Source organism: Acipenser ruthenus, chromosome 23 (genome assembly GCF_902713425.1).
Source record: "Acipenser ruthenus chromosome 23, fAciRut3.2 maternal haplotype, whole genome shotgun sequence".
Lineage (NCBI taxonomy): Eukaryota > Metazoa > Chordata > Actinopteri > Acipenseriformes > Acipenseridae > Acipenser > Acipenser ruthenus.
Window position 1 is genome coordinate 257,244 of NC_081211.1, and position 17,590 is coordinate 274,833.

The 17,590-nt window shown below is 47.0% G+C and overlaps 3 protein-coding genes across 3 annotated transcripts; all 3 read right to left on the reverse strand.

Moving 5' to 3' along the window:
- Positions 1–5,420: 5,420 nt before the first annotated feature.
- LOC117964608 (small integral membrane protein 12-like) lies at positions 5,421–7,319 on the reverse strand. The gene is made up of 2 exons (XM_034908646.2): positions 7,226–7,319; positions 5,421–6,195 (listed from the first exon to the last, which is right to left on the reverse strand). Exon 2 carries the CDS (start codon positions 6,185–6,187, stop codon positions 5,912–5,914), a length of 276 nt encoding a protein of 91 aa, XP_034764537.1. The 5' UTR covers positions 6,188–6,195; positions 7,226–7,319; the 3' UTR covers positions 5,421–5,911.
- A 351-nt stretch (positions 7,320–7,670) lies between these two features.
- Positions 7,671–12,552, reverse strand: LOC117413355 (peflin-like). Its single transcript, XM_034022431.3, has 5 exons — positions 12,432–12,552; positions 10,263–10,692; positions 9,658–9,813; positions 9,399–9,542; positions 7,671–8,931 (listed from the first exon to the last, which is right to left on the reverse strand). The coding sequence occupies exons 1-5, from the start codon at positions 12,447–12,449 to the stop codon at positions 8,714–8,716; spliced, it is 966 nt and encodes a 321-aa protein (XP_033878322.3). The 5' UTR covers positions 12,450–12,552; the 3' UTR covers positions 7,671–8,713.
- On the reverse strand, positions 10,589–17,156 carry LOC117413359 (gap junction beta-4 protein-like). Its single transcript, XM_034022435.3, has 3 exons — positions 16,792–17,156; positions 13,992–16,130; positions 10,589–10,692 (listed from the first exon to the last, which is right to left on the reverse strand). Exon 2 carries the CDS (start codon positions 16,116–16,118, stop codon positions 15,318–15,320), a length of 801 nt encoding a protein of 266 aa, XP_033878326.3. The 5' UTR covers positions 16,119–16,130; positions 16,792–17,156; the 3' UTR covers positions 10,589–10,692; positions 13,992–15,317.
- Between the last annotated feature and the right edge of the window lie 434 nt (positions 17,157–17,590).

Genomic DNA, 17,590 nt, shown 5'->3' on the forward strand with positions numbered 1-17,590 from the left:
GGGATAAAAACAGCATTAAAGGGGAGGAATAAAAACAGAGTTAAAGGGGAGGACAGATGGCAGTGTTTTTGAGTTTTTTGCACATTCCTAGTAGCAGTTTGGTAATGAATCCTCTAAAGAAAGCATTGCCAAGCATTGGAGGACTGCAGTCAAGCATGTTCTGTACTGTAAGTATTTCTAACCCAACGATTCTTAAAGCATTGTACAGTTGCAGTGAAGGTCTGAAAGATAAGCTGCTAACACTCATAAAGCTATCCCAGCTCGGCACCACACCGTGGTATTGCCAGTTTAATACTAAATATAAGGATCTTGGTACTATATTCTGTACAGCTAGTGGAAGGAGGATAGGGTCTGAGTTTATAAAACGATCGCTCCTTCTAGGGCAGAGTTTAAACGCATTATCTGAGTCACCTCAAACAGAAGTGGAGGCTCATTATAGGACAGGAAGAGATTGAAATAAATCGAGGATATCCTGCAGGTTTAGGATCACACACACACACAGAGCTGTCCCGGGTGTCTCCCCTCTGTCCAGCGGTACAGGAATGCATCTCAAAGGATGTGCAGCTGCTAAAGACACCTGCTTCTGGTTTAAACTGAACATGGAGAATAAAACAGACCACAGGTGACAGTTAACATCCGGACTGAACGTAAAAGAACATTTGGGGACCCCTGTCTTTAGGGTAAGAACTGGGATCTGTTGTATTTGTTAATAATGTTATTAAATAAAACGATGGAAGTGAAACAGTTGCTTTGCCGTTTGTCTTTCTCTCTCATGAAACCTCTCTTCTTGTGAGCGGATTGGTTAGCAACAGGAAATGGACCTATAAAGCACATGGGATATTCATGGTCCAGATTCAGAAACAGCAACAGGACACTCATCAAACAATAGAAACACTTCATGAATAAGAAAAGCAGCCGAAACGTTGCAGCTAATTAGTAAAACAGCGAGCAAGTTTGCCAGTTACATATATGGCTATATATAGCCATTGTTTTATTAAGATTTGAAAAGTTTGCAACATGCTGACAAGATGTATAGAAACTACCTGCAGAATACTCCCAGTGGCAAACGCAGCTTTGCATACCTGCCAAATCTCCGGGAGACTCCCGATATAGAGGGTGAATAGAGGGTGAGCCTAAAAAAACTCCAGATCATTTAGATTGCCAATTGTAATGCATTATTACCGGAAGTAAATGCTCTCTAACAGCCAACCTAAGATAACGTCTTCATAATCATTAATCAGCGTCCAGGCAGGATTTTAGCTTCGATGAACCTGTAAGCGTTCTCGAATGAGCACAGGACTATTGATTTCCAGGCCTTTCCCAGAGTCCCTGTGCTGATCACAGACTGCTGTCTGCTTTGAGCAAAACCACTGGCATTGCCTGGCATCTGAGGGGGTTTGTTATTCAACTTTTTATTATTTTATCATAACAAAGCAAATTGTAATGTTCTGTGCTCACGACAGCTGTGTTAGTGTTGGCTTTGGAATCCGCAGTGCTACAGGTAAAGAAACACCATCTGATCCCAGGGTTAACGACGCTGTCTTTGGCCGCTGGCATCATTTATTTGGACTGCATGTTTTGTTGAAGTCAGCTGTCTCTGTTTATGCTTGGCCAGCTCTGTGTCTGTCTTTATTGTTGTGGTCAGATTAGCCTCATCCAGCGTTCTTGCTGTCAGTGCAGATCTCACAGGTTAGCGAGGTGTCTCCACAGCTGTGAACACAATGCCGACTCGTTTCCTGAGCTGAGGCCTCGTCCCGGGGTCTGCGCTGGTATCTGTGGGTATTATCAGCTGGGCAGGCCCGTTGCTGTTATCCTGCACAAACACGCTGACATGTTTCATTCCACTGCTCATGTTTTCTTAGGAGAAGCGGAGGTCCAGTTGAGTAAATGAAACGCTGTTCCAGCCCTGATAAGAGTCTCTGTTAGGCTGGCGGTAGCAGTTTGATGGGCTGAAATAATAAACACACATCCAGTAGATAAAGGGGTTCAAGCCTTGTATCCGTGGCCTGCAGGCTGCGTTCATGTGCAGGATGAAGTCAAGCATCGGGGGTTTCACTGTTCTTACCGGCCATCTCTCTGTTTCTGTCAAGGTGAGAAATGCCTTCCAGCAGAGAGGAGCCAATTCATTTTGATGTGGGATGCAGACAGACTGAACAGACTTACGGAACACCCTGTAGATTTTTGTATTATTTCTATTGCAATGCCATTATAATTATACTGTTATACCAGTATTTAAAAGCACACACAGGCACACACACACACACACACACACAGTCTAACACAAGCAGGACTGGGGGACTCTAATAACGCAGAGGGGAAGGCTGCTCTGTAGTGCTGCACCTGCACAGATGTTTCAGATTCTTTCCAAGCTTGGGTTCCTTTACTCTGCAAGCGACTGGTTTTTCGCAGAGCTGCTGTTCTAGGTGATCAGGTGACTGCAGCCCATGCTGCGTCGGAATTGTTCTCAGATCCACTGTGTACGAATATCACTGCGCTATTTTTGAAACCACATAGAAAAAGAGGTGATTTACTGGAAAATACTGAAAGGGTGAAGTGCAATTACCAGGGAGGTTTGAGGAGCTGGCTTGGCAGAGGAAATCAGTGCTGAGGTCGCACAACAATGTCAGGATACAGGAAACAATAACGAGGGACAGCCTGAGGTTTCCTCTGGGAGAGACTTTCACACAGCGAGGGGGAGACTGGCAGAGAGACTGGGAGATGGGGACGGCGCTGACCGGAGACTGGAAAAGACAATGAGAGACAGGGGAGCCTGAACGAGGGACTGGGAGAGAGCATCATGAGACTGGGGGAGGAACTGGGCAGACTGGGACAAGAGGGGCCATTGCTCAGAGGAGACTGGGAGAGCCGGAGGGCTTGAAGACAGATCGGGAAGGGAAAACTAGGAGACAGGGGAGACATCTCCACTGTGCTGGGCTGCAGGTATTAAGTCTCCCTGTCTGTGAGTGGCTGAGTGTGTATTTGTCTATTTGTGTGCTTGTGTGTGTGAGGGAACGGCAGCTGGACTCTGTTCCCAGGCTATTTATTGTTATCCTGGGTAGCACCTAGCAGAGGATCATCAGATCTCAACAATGGAGCCGCGCTGCTAGCATTGTGCTGCTGGGAGCTCCATTGTCTCCACAGCGCTTATCTGAACTGAGGGGGGAGGGCGGGGGGGGGTCCTTTCCGACTCTGTGTGGCATTTATCATCCGCAAACACACACACACACACCGAGACACACAGAGATACACACTGATACACTGAGAAACACAGACTCACAATCACACACACCGTGCGCTCTTTTGTCCAGAGGCACTTATTCAGCTCCTCATCAACTCGTCTTGTGTTTCGTGTTTCGAATCAGTCAGATGCCATTGAAAGCCTGCAGAGGTTTGTTTCTGACCCTGTGGAGCTCCTGGGTGACACTGGAGTGTTGCTTTCCCTGAAATGATCACGTTATTAATCAGCAGCTTGATTGTGCTGCCCTGTACTGCACACTTCCTCCTGGAAGTCCCTTGCCAAACGAACAATTCAGACATCAGAACGGCTGGCTGCCGTCACGCTGTCTCAAGGGCTTGCGTTAGGGCAGCAGCATTCTCACAATGAGCCACACACTTTATCTGTGTCCTTAGCTCTCTACTGAGCCTGATACTGACACTTCCTTCCCTACAAATGAAAGAGGAATACTTATTAGAACCCGCAGAACTTTCATCCACCAATCAGAAAACTCCTTTGGACACACAGTCCTGGTCTAACACTGAGCCTGTCTGCTCTGTTCAGGAGCGCCTGTGCTGGAGCAGCGCACACACAGTCCTGGTCTAACACTGAGCCTGTCTGCTCTGTTCAGGAGCGCCTGTGCTGGAGCAGCGCACACACAGTCCTGGTCTAACACTGAGCCTGTCTGCTCTGTTCAGGAGCGCCTGTGCTGGAGCAGCGCACACACAGTCCTGGTCTAACACTGAGCCTGTCTGCTCTGTTCAGGAGCGCCTGTGCTGGAGCAGCGCACACACAGTCCTGGTCTAACACTGAGCCTGTCTGCTCTGTTCAGGAGCGCCTGTGCTGGAGCAGCGCACACACAGTCCTGGTCTAACACTGAGCCTGTCTGCTCTGTTCAGGACAGCCTGTGCTGGAGCAGCCAACACACAGTCCTGGTCTAACACTGAGCCTGTCTGCTCTGTTCAGGAGAGCCTGTGCTGGAGCAGCACACACACAGTCCTGGTCTAACACTGAGCCTGTCTGCTCTGTTCAGGAGAGCCTGTGCTGGAGCAGCACACACACAGTCCTGGTCTAACACTGAGCCTGTCTGCTCTGTTCAGGAGAGCCTGTGCTGGAGCAGCACACACACAGTCCTGGTCTAACACTGAGCCTGTCTGCTCTGTTCAGGAGAGCCTGTGCTGGAGCAGCTGATTCCAGAAGAAAGGCAGGCAGTGTTCTTGGCAAGGCTGAAAGTTGGCACAGTGTTCCTGTCTGCTGAATATCCAGGTACTACATTAATAACAAGCATGTGAGTAATATACACAGGCTGGCCAAAACAACAGACAGCTCACATACACAGCGAGTCTGTTTGAGTGGTAACAGGTGTGTCTTGCTGCCTTGCCCAAAGGCTATAGTGGCCACTGTCACCTCACCTTTGTATGGCGTTTGCAATCGTCAGTGGCTCTTACTGCATTCACCACAATTTGTTTACTTTTCGATGCAGTCTGTTTTGCCTTGAATGCTAGTTTCCAGCTGTAGGCTTGTGTAACACACGCTAGACATATCTTTATGTTAGTGCCAGCGCCACCTAGCAAACATCAACTGAGGATAACAGTTTCCATTTGTGCTTCCAGCAACACAGAGCAGTGCACAAGATTACTACACAATGCCACGACCATAAACAGACACTGTGGCTGATCAGGGCTGCGTTACTCCAGACTTCCTCTGGCAACTGGAGCCGAAGAGCAACGTGGAGGCTTGTGAAGGCAAAAGAAACAGAACTTACAAAACGAAAATGCACACTGAAGCTACTCCCAGATAGAGGACAGAGGACAGACAAGAGACAGACCCTGCTTTACTCTCTCCTGGCTGGCAGCGCCTGATCCTGGCTTGATGCCTGCCCGTCCAATCGTCAAGATGAAGTACCAAATACAGTGGAGTGAAGCCCTCGAAGCTGGGCTCCGACCCAACGCTGCTTACACCATGAGCGACGGAGCCCTGCAGAACTCAGCCAGGGAACTCTAAAAGACTTTGCAGTGCCAGCTAAAACAGCACAAGAAGCAGCAAAGCCTTTCTACTTCAGAGATGGAAATCACTCCCATTGCACAGCAGTATGAGCCATTCCTGGTTTTACTAGGAGTTTAATAAGACACACCTGAGCTTGTTACTTAAGCACTGTCGGCATTAAGAAATAAACTATATAAAAAAACAAAAAAAAAAAAACAGCTTTATTTATAAATTGCTTTTATTTATTTAATACTTCTTTCCAGATCACCTGTGATGCCAGCATGGGTGTCTGTTGTTCGGCTTTGTTTCTTTACTGTACTTGGAGACACGGCCGACTAAACAGGACAAGCTTAACACAAAATAAAGCTGAAAACACGTTTGAAAGGCATGAGTTCCGGATCGTTATATACGGAGTCCTTTCATCAACGCAGAGCAGGCTGGCTTATTCAACAGCAGGATGCTCCGCTCAACACTTACATCCTCTGGGGGAGAAGTCACTTGAACACAGCAAAGTGACTGCAGGGGGATCCTGCTGACCGGGGACCTTCTTAGTGAATGTCGGCAGGCAGCGTTTAACAATAATCAAGGCTCTGAAAATGTGCGTCCTGGAAACAGCGGCCGGCTGTTCTCTTCATCGCAGTTTGGGTTTGTTCTCCCCAGACTCCACAGTGATGCTATGCTCGCAGTTCTCCCCGGTCCAGCCCGGTTCCCCTAGCTCTTCTCGGGTCGGTTGCGGTTCAGCGCGGCTTTCGGGGTGAACTCCAGCTTGTCTTTGAGGCTGGTGACCTGCGTGCCGTCGCCCCCCCTCAACTCCTCCAGGCGTCGGTCCTCTCGCAGCTCCGCCACGCTCTGCTCGTCCGCGGGAGGGGGAGAGGTGCCGCGGATGAACCACTCCAGGTGGTACCCCACCGCCCCGACCACGAAGGCCACGGGGAACGTGATGTAGGGAGCATAGGCACGTGCTGCTGTCCAGAACACAGGCCACATGGTGAGGACTGGGAGGGGAGAGACAATGTGTGGATGAGGTGAGGGGAGTGGGGAAGAGAGGAACAGACTTATTTATTATAAATAAAAAAAACTACGGATTGTTGTACATATATCGTTGTATGAGACCATTTTGAAGTAGTTTTGGCTTAGTAGCTTAGATCTATGTTGTTCAGATATTGTGGGTTGAACTGTCTGCACACACATGGTGAAAACCCTTCAAAACTGTCACCAGCAGAAGTTCCTTATAAAGTTGCTACCAGAAAAAGTTGCTTGTTTTTTTCATGGCTATAAAGTTTGGTAGGAGGTAGCTCCACGTACTCTTGTTAAATCATAAGAGAAAACGACACTGATGTTACCCTGCATAAACTCAAATCTAACATTTAACAATGTTTTTAAAACTTTATTTATATGACTTCTTGACAGAAGAACTGATTCCACAGTATACGTGGAGGGCTAGTCCACAGTGGTCAGTAGGCAGCTGCGTTACTATTAATGCATGAGACGCTTGTGACATACCGGTAAACTGTCACGTACTCACTGGAACCGGCTGCTTTATACAGACCAGGGACTGGTCTGATGCAAATCATTCTGCACGCATAACGCGACACACATGACTACAGTGGACTTAGTCGTGCTATGCGGAGTTTCGTGCATTGCTTTTGTACGAGTTAATTACTTGCACGGCTGGTCGTGATAGTTTTAAGATTCCTTCTCCTCGTAATACATCACTTTAAACTTGATCTAACGCTATGCGAGGGGCAAACAAACCACACTAAATCTAGAAACGCTTCTTTGTCGTGTTGCTTCCTAATACTCGTTACACGTTCTTGCATTTGCAAAACAGAGTTAAGAAACAAGACTTTGCTGCAGTCGAGTCATGCACGGGTTTTACTGCGGCTTAAAACACAACATTTTTAAATACAGCTCCCGTTCATTAAACTGCCCTGATAACTTAGACTTCCACGACATCATTTGTGCCATAATTAAAACGATGAATATTTTTTTTCCCTGACCCGTCCTTCAATGTCATTTACTCACCTTACTGTTTATAAAAACTGAACACAAACTTCCGGTCTCTGGCCCCGCTTCTGCTACGAGTTGATTGGTCACAGCTGCGAGCTCCTAACTTTTTCATTGGTTTTCCCTCCTGCTAATTTTACAACTCCCGCCCCGCTCCATGTCCACTCAAAGCGTACGAGCGCCACCCAGTGGCAACAAGCACAAACTGAAAACAAAAATCCGGTCACTTTATTGTAGAAAAAAATAAATAAATACAAACAAACAGTAATGTAAGTAAGCTGCAGACCGTGAAATAACGACATGTGGACAGTAAGTGCGTGTTAGCAAAAATACAGCAACTTTATTAACTCGAAAAACACACTGTTGTTACTATTTCCATGTTATTTACTGGTGTAAAAAATCATTTGATTACAGCACAGCATATATTTGGACCACAAGAGTAAGCCAAGCTGTTTGCAACATCATTTATTTATTTATTTATTAGAAACCTCATTATGCACGACAGTCAGGGCACATTAAGCAGTTTCACATGCACACAAACGTTTTTAAGATAGGTACCAGTTTAGCATTACACTATTATTCTATGGTCGAAATGCACACTGCCACAACATCTGAAACTGAGGCTCCAGCACTGCTACTGCAGACGCTGTGTTCTTGCACACAGTATACATTTTTAGCAGGTAACATGAGCAGTATTTGACACGCTTCCAATAGTTTGCAAGCTAGATGCACAGATCTCTCTGTGTCTGGGTGCTAGATGCACAGGTCTCTCTGTGTTTGGCAATTTTGAAACCCAGATCTTATTTGCTGCTGCACTTGTACTTGGGTTTCAGTTTTTTTTTTAAATTTCATTATTTAAAAGGTTTATTCCTTCATTGCTCATTTATTAGATGGCACTACCACCCCCCAAAAGTGACCTCTGAACATTCATCTGCAATGACTCGCTTTAAAAATAACACAGAAACAGGGAATACAAAGGGAAATACAATCTGGAATTATATATTTGAAATGAGTACAATGACAATACAGGTAGTGTTTCCCTCTTAATATCACTAAAAGCCCCTCGCAGTGCTATGGTGTTAACTTGGTAGCTAAACCCTGGACCATGTGCAAGGAGTGGCAATTTACATGATTGTTTAAAAGGTCAAATTCTGCTTTGCCAACTTGAAGGGGACTGGAAGGGTATAGAGAGGAGGGGACCAGTCCTCTCAAAGGTGAAATCAATCTCAAAACAGGAGATATTTCTGTATGTAGGGGAGCAATGGGGAGCGACCTGCAGACCTTTGTACCCTCATATAAAACAATAGTAACTCATGCTTGAGATATCTGCATAGCCACACCTGCATTACAAATATTTGATTCCCTGCACTACTCAGAAGTGTGTTAATGCAACAGCCCCCCCCTCCCCTCCCCTCCCCGCTGGAGCGTTCCCGTGCTGGTCCCCTCGCCCCCCAGTCCAGTCCTGAGGGATCACACACACACACACACGCGCACGGAGCCCAGCTCTCACAGCAGGCGGGTGATGGAGGTGCACAGGAAGTCCTCGTAGCTCATCCTCACGCTGCCTGTCATGCCCGTGTCTTTCTCTCGGAAGGCCCCGGTCATGCTCTGCAGCTGTGTGCACACCTGGATGAAGCGGTCCAGCTGCATGGAGGACTGCCTCCCCCGGGACACCAGGCTTTGCGTGAACTGAGGGCTCAGGTTGTACCCCATCTGGGACAGGGCTGGAAGGCAAGGGGAACGGGTTTAGGTAGGAACCAACCGCTCAGGGTAGAGCCTCTTAAAATGAAACTTTCCTAACCTCATTATTATTGATTGATTGATTTATTATTATTAATAACTTCAAAATGCTCAATCAGAATTCTAAAGTTAAAAGTGTAAGAAACCGAGACAAGTAAACTAACGTTGAGGCGCCAACCTGATTTAGTTTCTTATACATTTTACCTTAAATTATTTGAGGAATACAAACACCTGATAAACTATTACCATGCCTGCTGCGTGCGCCTCCTCCAGGGGTGGTGATCAGACTCCTTTTGCACAGCAGCTTCACCCATTCCAGGTTTTACTGCAACCTTGATTAGCCACAGTGTGCATAGGTAACAAGCTTGGGTGTGTCTCACCAGGAATGGATCAGACTGCTATGCAATGGGAGTCTTGTTCCCATCCCTTGCCCCCTCACTCAGTCACTCACCCTGGTGCAGTTCGTTGGCGCTGATGGTCCCTGAGCGATCGCGGTCGAACTGCTGGAACATAGACTTCCACTGCTGCATGAACCCCCACAGACCGGAGAACCCAAACAAGTCCATCTTCCCAGTGTTGCTCTTATCAAACATGTCTGCAACAAGAAAACAAAACAAGCAAGGCTTTAAATAGCAAGGGCTGCCCTGTTACCATCACAGAATCCCACCCAGGAGTGGCGGCTGACTCTCTCGTCGTGCAGCGGTACTCACTGATCATCATGAGGCACGTCTCGTCGTTGAAGGCTGACCAGTTGGAGTTGACCAGGGCCTGCTTCAGCTCCTTCAGGGTGATGGAGCCACTGTGGTCAGTGTCCACGGTCTGGAACCACTGGAACGCTTCGGGGTCGACGCCAGGGGGGACGTTAGCTGGAAACACAAACACACAGAGACATGTCTCTCTTGCCTCAACAAACACAGACAGGAACGGGTTTATCATCCAAGCATACAAGCGTTCTGACCACCGCCTTAAAAACATTAGAAGGTTTATGAACGAGAGGAGGCAGTTTGGCCCATCAGTGTTCCTCCCGATCTCAAGTTGAATCCCAGTGATTCGGTACCAACAACTAAGCATCCTCTGGTCCTGGTTTCTGCACTGTGCTGTGCTGTGCGGGTTGATTTCATTTGTGCAAGGGTCTTCCAGGTCCACACTGCTCATTACGGGGCATCCTTCTATACCATGAAAGAGATTATAAGGCCCCACTAGCCCTTGTCTTCTCATTATAAGAACTCAAATTGCAGGGTCTTTTACCTAGGACTCCCGACTACAGCATTAAAAAGGTTGGAGCAGAGTTAGAAATAAATACATATAATCTCACCTCCTCCAGGAGCTTGCTGTCCCTGGGGCTGGCCATAACCTCCATAGGGGGCGCCAGGGGCTTGCCCTCCGAAGTGCCCCCCTCCTGGTGCTGCCCCTCCGTATGGGGCCCCCGGGGCCACTCCCCCTGGGCCCCCGTACTGCCCCCCAGAGCCAGGAGCAGGACCTCCATAGTACTGCCCACCACCAGGGGGAGCCGCTCCCCCGTACTGACCCCCCGCAGCTGGAGGAGGCGCAGTGCCCCCGTAATAACCACCAGGGGGAGCTGATCCCCCGTACTGACCCCTGTGTGGAGATGCAGTACCGCTGTAAGGCCCACCAGGGGGTGCTCCAGCTCCATATTGACCTCCCGGAGGTGCCTGTCCACCAGCAGGGGGCGGTCCAGAGTAATAACCCCCTCCCGGGGCCGGACCTCCTGAACTGGGGTAACCCTGAGAAAGAGAAACGAAAAGGAAAAAGAAATCCTGCTTTAAAATATCCCAGAAAGGCTTTACAGATGACATTTCAACTGCTGGTGGCTCTTCAAGAGTTCTTAATGGTTACTAATTCACAGACCCCGATTAGAGCTAATCTTGGACTCCCTAATGATATAAGGAAGTCCACAGATCAATGCTAATAGAGTTCTGTGAAACTGGTCATTAGACTCGACGTCGTCAAGTATTTTATTTGAGGTATATCCTTTTACAAACACAGTAATCCGTCACGTATCCGCCAGTCACATATCCTAACCGTTTATCTGGCAGGATCAAGCTCTTCAGCAACATCACCCACAGGTGTTTTATTTATCCGTAAACCTATCCATTTTGCTGATGCCCAGCAGGGCATTAGGAATTAAAAAGCTTCCATTTATTCACCTCAGGGCTGCTGCAGAACCAATGCCAACTGGGTTAAAGAAGCTGAAGTTCACTGACACGTGCGTGCGTCCGTGTGTGTGTGTGTGAGAGAGAGACACAGAGGTTGGATATGGAAGAGTGAGTAAGGAAGTCAAAACCGCTGACAGCCGGGTGAGTAGCTGGAGTTGGTTTATTTTTGAACAGAGAAGATTAGTCCAGAGATTTTAGATCCCACTACAGTTTTCTCACGCTGTGTTGTATGTACTACCACTGCTGCTGTGTTGATATGTAAATAAATCGTGTTCGCCTGCGGGGGGCGTATCAACTTCAACCCCAGCAGCGAATGCACGCACCCACACGGCAGACGGCTACCGGCACAAGCATTAATACCCTGAACCTTTCGAAACAAGGGATTTAGGGGAGCTCTCTAATAAAAGCTGAATCTCAAAACAATAACTGTGTGAATATAGTAACTGTTACAGCTGTGTATAATGGTATTTAAAACAGGATTAATTCATCCGACTTTACTCTGGTCACACCGCAGTCAGACACACGATGGACTACTGTGTGTGTGTGTGTGTGTATATATATATATATATACACACACAGACATACTAATATGTCATTGTAGATATAACTTGTTGACATCCTAACTTTTTACACCCTATTTCACATTGTATTTTAACAGTATTATTTGCACTTGCTGTTAACTGCACTGTATTTAAATCTGAATCTTGCATTGTAACCCTGTGCTGCCCTGTAACACCTGTAAATCGCTTTGGATGAAGGCGTCCGCCAAATAAATAAATAACAATGGAATAAGAAATGTGTTTAGACGTGCTTCATGTAACACTGAAGCCTGGCTGTTTACTGCAGTCTTCCGAAGAGGTTTCTCATTGCTGTCCACTCCACACCACAAACCAATCCGTGTTGGCTTTGCCTTCGTTAAACACGGACCCTGGACCCTGGAGCACCGGACGTGGTTTCCATCCATGAAACCAGTACACCGAATAATCTGTGTAATATGCAATGGGAGTCTTGTTCCCATCCCTGGCTAGATAAGCGACTTAAAATCTCTGCAAATCCACTGAAACCGAAGCCTAAGAATTCGTATCTTACACAACATATACAAGAACATAAGCTTCCGTGAACTCGTCTTTACAGCTTAAAATAAACACACATATTCAAATTTAAGTTTCGTTGTTTTTTTTAAAAGCAGAAGTGGAATATAACTCCGGGCGTTTCATGTCGTCTATAAAAAGTATCAAAAAGGACATTATATTATTTCTAAAAACAACCTGAAAAACACTCGACCCCGGAAGCTGCGCCGCGCTTACCTGTCCGTAATTTGCCATTTCTGAAGTGACGTCACTGCTGACGCACCGGGACAGTAGATCTACAGACGCCACGCCTGCTGACACTGGATTGGTCAGAGGGAGTGTCAATCAGGTTCGTTTAAATCCCATACAGCCTTACCCGGATTGGTGCAGATGATCCTTTACGCATAACCGGATTGGCCGGTATTCGAGACGGCCGTGTGAAGCTATGTACTATCATACTACGAGTTCAGTTAAGGTCGCTTAGCAATACATTCTTTGGTGTTGCGGTTCGATTATCCAGCCCGACCGACCCACAAAATGCCACCCTTGACAAAGCGGAGGGAGCGGCGATTGTGATTCATCGCATGGAAATGCAGATGATGACGTACCGTATGGAAAGATGGGGACGTTTTGCGAAAAGAGATACATTCTGATCTAAATAAAAGAAACGCTAATTTTAAAACCGGTGCTAATAATAATAATAATAATAATAATAATAATAATAATAGCTGAAACATCCAGGCAGAGTTCATCGAGTCCTCTCTGTGCTTCACAATGCTTGCCGATGCTTTCCCAGGCTTTCAGTACCCTTTATTCCACTTTGATTTTACTGTAGTTAGCTTTGGCAGGGGTTTTGAAAGCGCAGCGCGACGTGTGACCTCTGATTTTCATGACGTTTCATTTTCTTGTTGTTATCTGTTTACTGTCCCATGGCGTGTGTTCTTCTTAATCTTCAGTCCTTTGCTGTTTCTGCACTAATGGATGTGTGGTATGTTCTATCAAACACCCAGCACAGGCTACCATTGGGGTCTCTGAGCGACCTTTCTGCAATGAGGCCAGTGTAAAGGGAGGGCACATGTAACTTCTTCCTCCTTTGAAACATTGAGTTTGTCAGAGGTTTTCCGTTTCAAATCTTGAAGTCACTGTTTCAGTGTTTCATTGATCAGGCTTGCCGAGACTCGCTCAGAGACTGGCACTCAGAGGAATAGTATGCTGGCGACTTTAACATGCAAATATCCAGCATGAACATCACACATGGTGGGTTAATAAACACACAGTATAAAATAAACACCACGCAGATTCCTTTCATGTCCGCTGGGAGTTGTTTTAGGAAGTCGCAGTGCAGACTGATTACACTGTTGACCATCACAAGCTCCTAACATGCTTAGAGTGGATGTTTCTACTGATACAGAAAACACGCCTCTCAAAATACATAAGAACCAGCCAGGCACAGAACTGCTACGATCACATACAAAACAAGTACACAGAGAGGCAAGCCAGGACATGCCGGGATGTGCTTGTGTGAGTAGCAGTGAGTAAACAGACACACACATTGTACAGTGCAGTGTTACATTTACATGAACAACAGCATTAATAACAGCAATAATCATCATAATTTTTAACTGTCACTGCTGCATGGCATCCTTTGTAATTAATTCACAAGGGTAAAGTCTGGACTTTCTTACTTCCAGGATACTTTAATAGTGTTACATACAATGACTGAGATAACGTTTTGCAAATTAACATATATTGAAATACACGTCTGAATCCTCAACGGATATCTGAACATGACAATACCCTGTTTGCTTAAAATGTGAAAAGCAGGAAATAATGGAGGTGCTCCCGGAACCTCAGCCCCGGCTCCAAGCTCCAGAGCGCTCCAGTGACCCAGCGCCAGCTCTGCTCCGGTCCAGCATCCTCAGCGCCAGCTCTGCTCCGGTTCAGCATCCTCAGCGCCAGCTCTGCTCCGGTCCAGCATCCTCAGCGCCAGCTCTGCTCCGGTTCAGCATCCTCAGCACCAGCTCCGCTCCGGTCCAGCATCCTCAGCGCCAGCTCCGCTCCGGTTCAGCATCCTCAGCGCCAGCTCTGCTCCGGTCCAGCATCCTCAGCACCAGCTCCGCTCCGGTCCAGCATCCTCAGCGCCAGCTCTGCTTTGGCTCCAGAATCCTCAGAGCCAGCTCTGCTCCGGTCCAGCATCCTCAGCGCCAGCTCTGCTCTGGCTCCAGAATCCTCAGCGCCAGCTCTGCTCCGGTTCAGCATCCTCAGCGCCAGCTCTGCTCCGGTCCAGCATCCTCAGCGCCAGCTCTGCTCTGGTCCAGCATCCTCAGCGCCAGCTCTGCTCTGGCTCCAGGCCCATGGCTAACCCTGCCTCTTATCTCCGTTGTGCATGCCTACTCAGTACAGTCCAACAAAAGAGCAGTGTGGTGCATAAACCATCCACCAGGGGGCAGAAGGGCTGCTGAGAGTAGTTCCGCCTGAGATGCACCCTGCTGAATTATTGTGTTTTGTTTTTCAGCCATTGGCACAATGTTTGGTATTGTAAAGACAAGCCCACCTCGCATGCAAAACCGAATCCTTTGAATACCAGACTGTGAAACCTCAACCACAAACTAGGTAGCTAAAAAGCTAAAGGTGACTACAATGAATAAAATAAAAAATAATAATAGTAACACAAAATAATGGTGCATTCGTTGAAACATCAAACAGTGGCACATCTGTAATACAGGTGCTTTTTAATTCCATTTAAATCCAGTTTCAATTGAGCCACTTTTTTAACATCCAATCAGAATAAAGTGCACTGGGGTTTAGAAATGTTAGGCTGGTGGCATTAAGACCTGTCGCGGTTTAGATCCTTCATACAGAACCCAACGACTAACACCTTCAAATAAAAAGTGCTGGATGGAGCCATAACTTCCAAAAATCAAATAAAAATCACTAACGTATTTTTCTGGTTATGTAAATATTTCCACCCAGATCGTTCCAGTTTCAGCTGCGTTAAAGGTGTGCTGAGCAGCACTTTAAAAAGGTGACGGAAGGTTTGCTTGAGTTTGGTGAAGCAGGTCCTGCAGTGCAAGATGAAGTGGACTGGGAAGCACCGTGTGGCACACTTAAACCGGTCCCAGTTTAAAGGGTGGAATTGTTGACCTGCGCTGGCACCTTCACCACCTTCTTGCCTTCCTTGGCGCTGCTGTTGTTGAGCGGAACGGGCTGGTAGAGCTGGATGAATCCAGGCTGGCTGGACTCTGAGATGAGATACCTCTCGTTCTGCTTCCTCATCCTCATGATCTTCTGGCAGCGCTTGCCTACCAGGTAGAGCATCTCGATGACGCACATGAAGATGCACAGTGCCGAGGTGACCACCATGAAGATGGTGAAGATCTTCTTCTCGGTGGGGCGGGAGATGAAGCAATCCACCACGTTGGGGCAGGGCTCCAGCTCACACTTGGAGAGCCGAGGCATGTCATAGCCGTGGTAGATGTAGAAGAGGATATAGAGGAAGGCTGCGTCGAAGCCGGCCTTGAAGACCAGGCTGAAGAAGTAGGTCCACCAGAGCCCGCCACGCTTCTTCCCAGGGTTGGCGTAGAAGTGGGAGCCCTTGTGGGCTTTGGCGTACTTCAGCTCCTTGATCTCGCGGTACTTGACGTGAGCCACCACCAGCAAGGAGGGGCAGGTGACGAAGATGAGCTGCAGGGCCCAGAGGCGCACGTGGGAGATGGGGAAGATGCTGTCGTAACAGACGTTGGTGCAGCCGGGCTGCTTCGTGTTGCAGACGAAGTCCTTGGACTCATCGCCCCACACCTTCTGCGCCGCCACCACGAACACCAGCACTCGGAAGACGAAGACCACCGAGAGCCACACGCGGCCGAACACCGTGGAGTACTTGTTGACCCCGCTGAGCAGACCTTCCAGCGCCGTCCAGTTCATCACGGCACAGCGCTGCGAAGAGGGAGAGCGGGAGAAGAAGAAGAAGAAGAAGAAGGAGAAGAAGAAGAAGAGGAGAAGAAGAAGAAAGGACATTAGCTGAAACATTTGTCATTTGTACTGACAAAATGCCCGAAATGAAATTAAATCAAGTGGATAAGTAAAACAAAAACACACAAACATGTACAATAACAATACATAAAAACATAACTAAAACCTTTTATTCTGAACCGGAACTATTGTGTCAAAAAAAACTTGATATGTTCTAATAAATGAGGCATAAATTTATAATTGTCAGTAATATATAATGTAGATGAACTTGAAGTATAGTAATATATTTGCATGTGTGTGTTTGCATGTCTCTGTCTCTCTCTCTCTCTCTCTCTCTCTCTCTCTCTCTCTCTCTCTCTCTCTCTCTCTATATATATATATATAGATGTTCTTGATACACAAACTAGCAAATCAGAATGTCAAGTAAAAGCCTCCTGGGTACTTATTATTTCTTATTCCATAAACACTGAGAAACATAAAAGGGCTTGATCATTTCCGAACCAATATCAACTTTCACACCAGGGTACAGTGATACAATCTGATTACAAACCTCAAATACATACAGAAATAAATACAAAGCAAAACAACAAAAAAAAAAACCCAGAAAGGTTGATTATAATCTTACCTGCTATCTGACAAGTTCAATAAAGAGCAGCGAGGTTAAACAGCTGCTGGATTGCCAGTCTCCGATGAACAAAAAGAGCTTCTCTGGAATGCAGACAAACAGGAATGCAGTAGAAAGCACTCACACACCTTTGCATGGGCGGGATGGCAAAGCACTGACTGCGCATACCTAGAGACAGCGCAGAAACCTGCTGCACATTCAGACACACTGCAAGCCACGGTCACCTGATACCTGTGCCTGTGTGACGGCTCGGGGCCGGACGGTACAGCAGTGTCACGTTCTGCTGTTTCATGTTTCAATGTCATGAACCCCACCTGTGGTCTGCACGTCCCTGCACCACACAGGACTCGCATGTGAAGTTTGGAAAGAAACACATGGTACCGCAAGCATGCCTTTATACAGTCTGAGAGGAGGCAGGGCTGGCAGAGACATTTCCCTGCTTCATTAATATACCATACCTCGCTATTCTATGCTTTATCATGCTTTGACTGTGCTTCGGAACTTCTATAAGGGCTTCTAGGCCAGTTGCGTGCATAATGTTAGTCTATCCAAACAAATGAAATAACTGACCGACAAGTTATAGCGTTGTGATTGGATCCCCCCTGGCGTATTTGTTCACTTTCTTAAATACACAAACGGTTGGTTGAAAGACAGAAAAGCAGTCAAAGTAAATGCAGTTTGTTTGTCACAGTCCTGGAACACAAAGGACTGCTGTCATTGGTGGAAATTATTTAAATCAATTAAACAGACTGGTTTGTCTGGAAAAAAACTGCATCTCTTTCCTTTGGGCTGGGAATGA

Excerpts from the sequence above, each read along its gene's own strand:
- LOC117964608 (XM_034908646.2), bottom strand. The coding sequence starts at position 6,187 with ATGTGGCCTGTGTTCTGGACAGCAGCACGTGCCTATGCTCCCTACATC.
- LOC117413355 (XM_034022431.3), bottom strand. Across the intron at positions 9,814-10,262 it reads ACAGCAAGCTCCTGGAGGAG|CTAACGTCCCCCCTGGCGTC; the intron begins GTGAGATTATAT and ends TTGTGTTTCCAG. Across the intron at positions 9,543-9,657 it reads GACGTGCCTCATGATGATCA|ACATGTTTGATAAGAGCAAC; the intron begins GTGAGTACCGCT and ends TTCTTGTTGCAG.
- LOC117413359 (XM_034022435.3), bottom strand. The coding sequence starts at position 16,118 with ATGAACTGGACGGCGCTGGAAGGTCTGCTCAGCGGGGTCAACAAGTAC.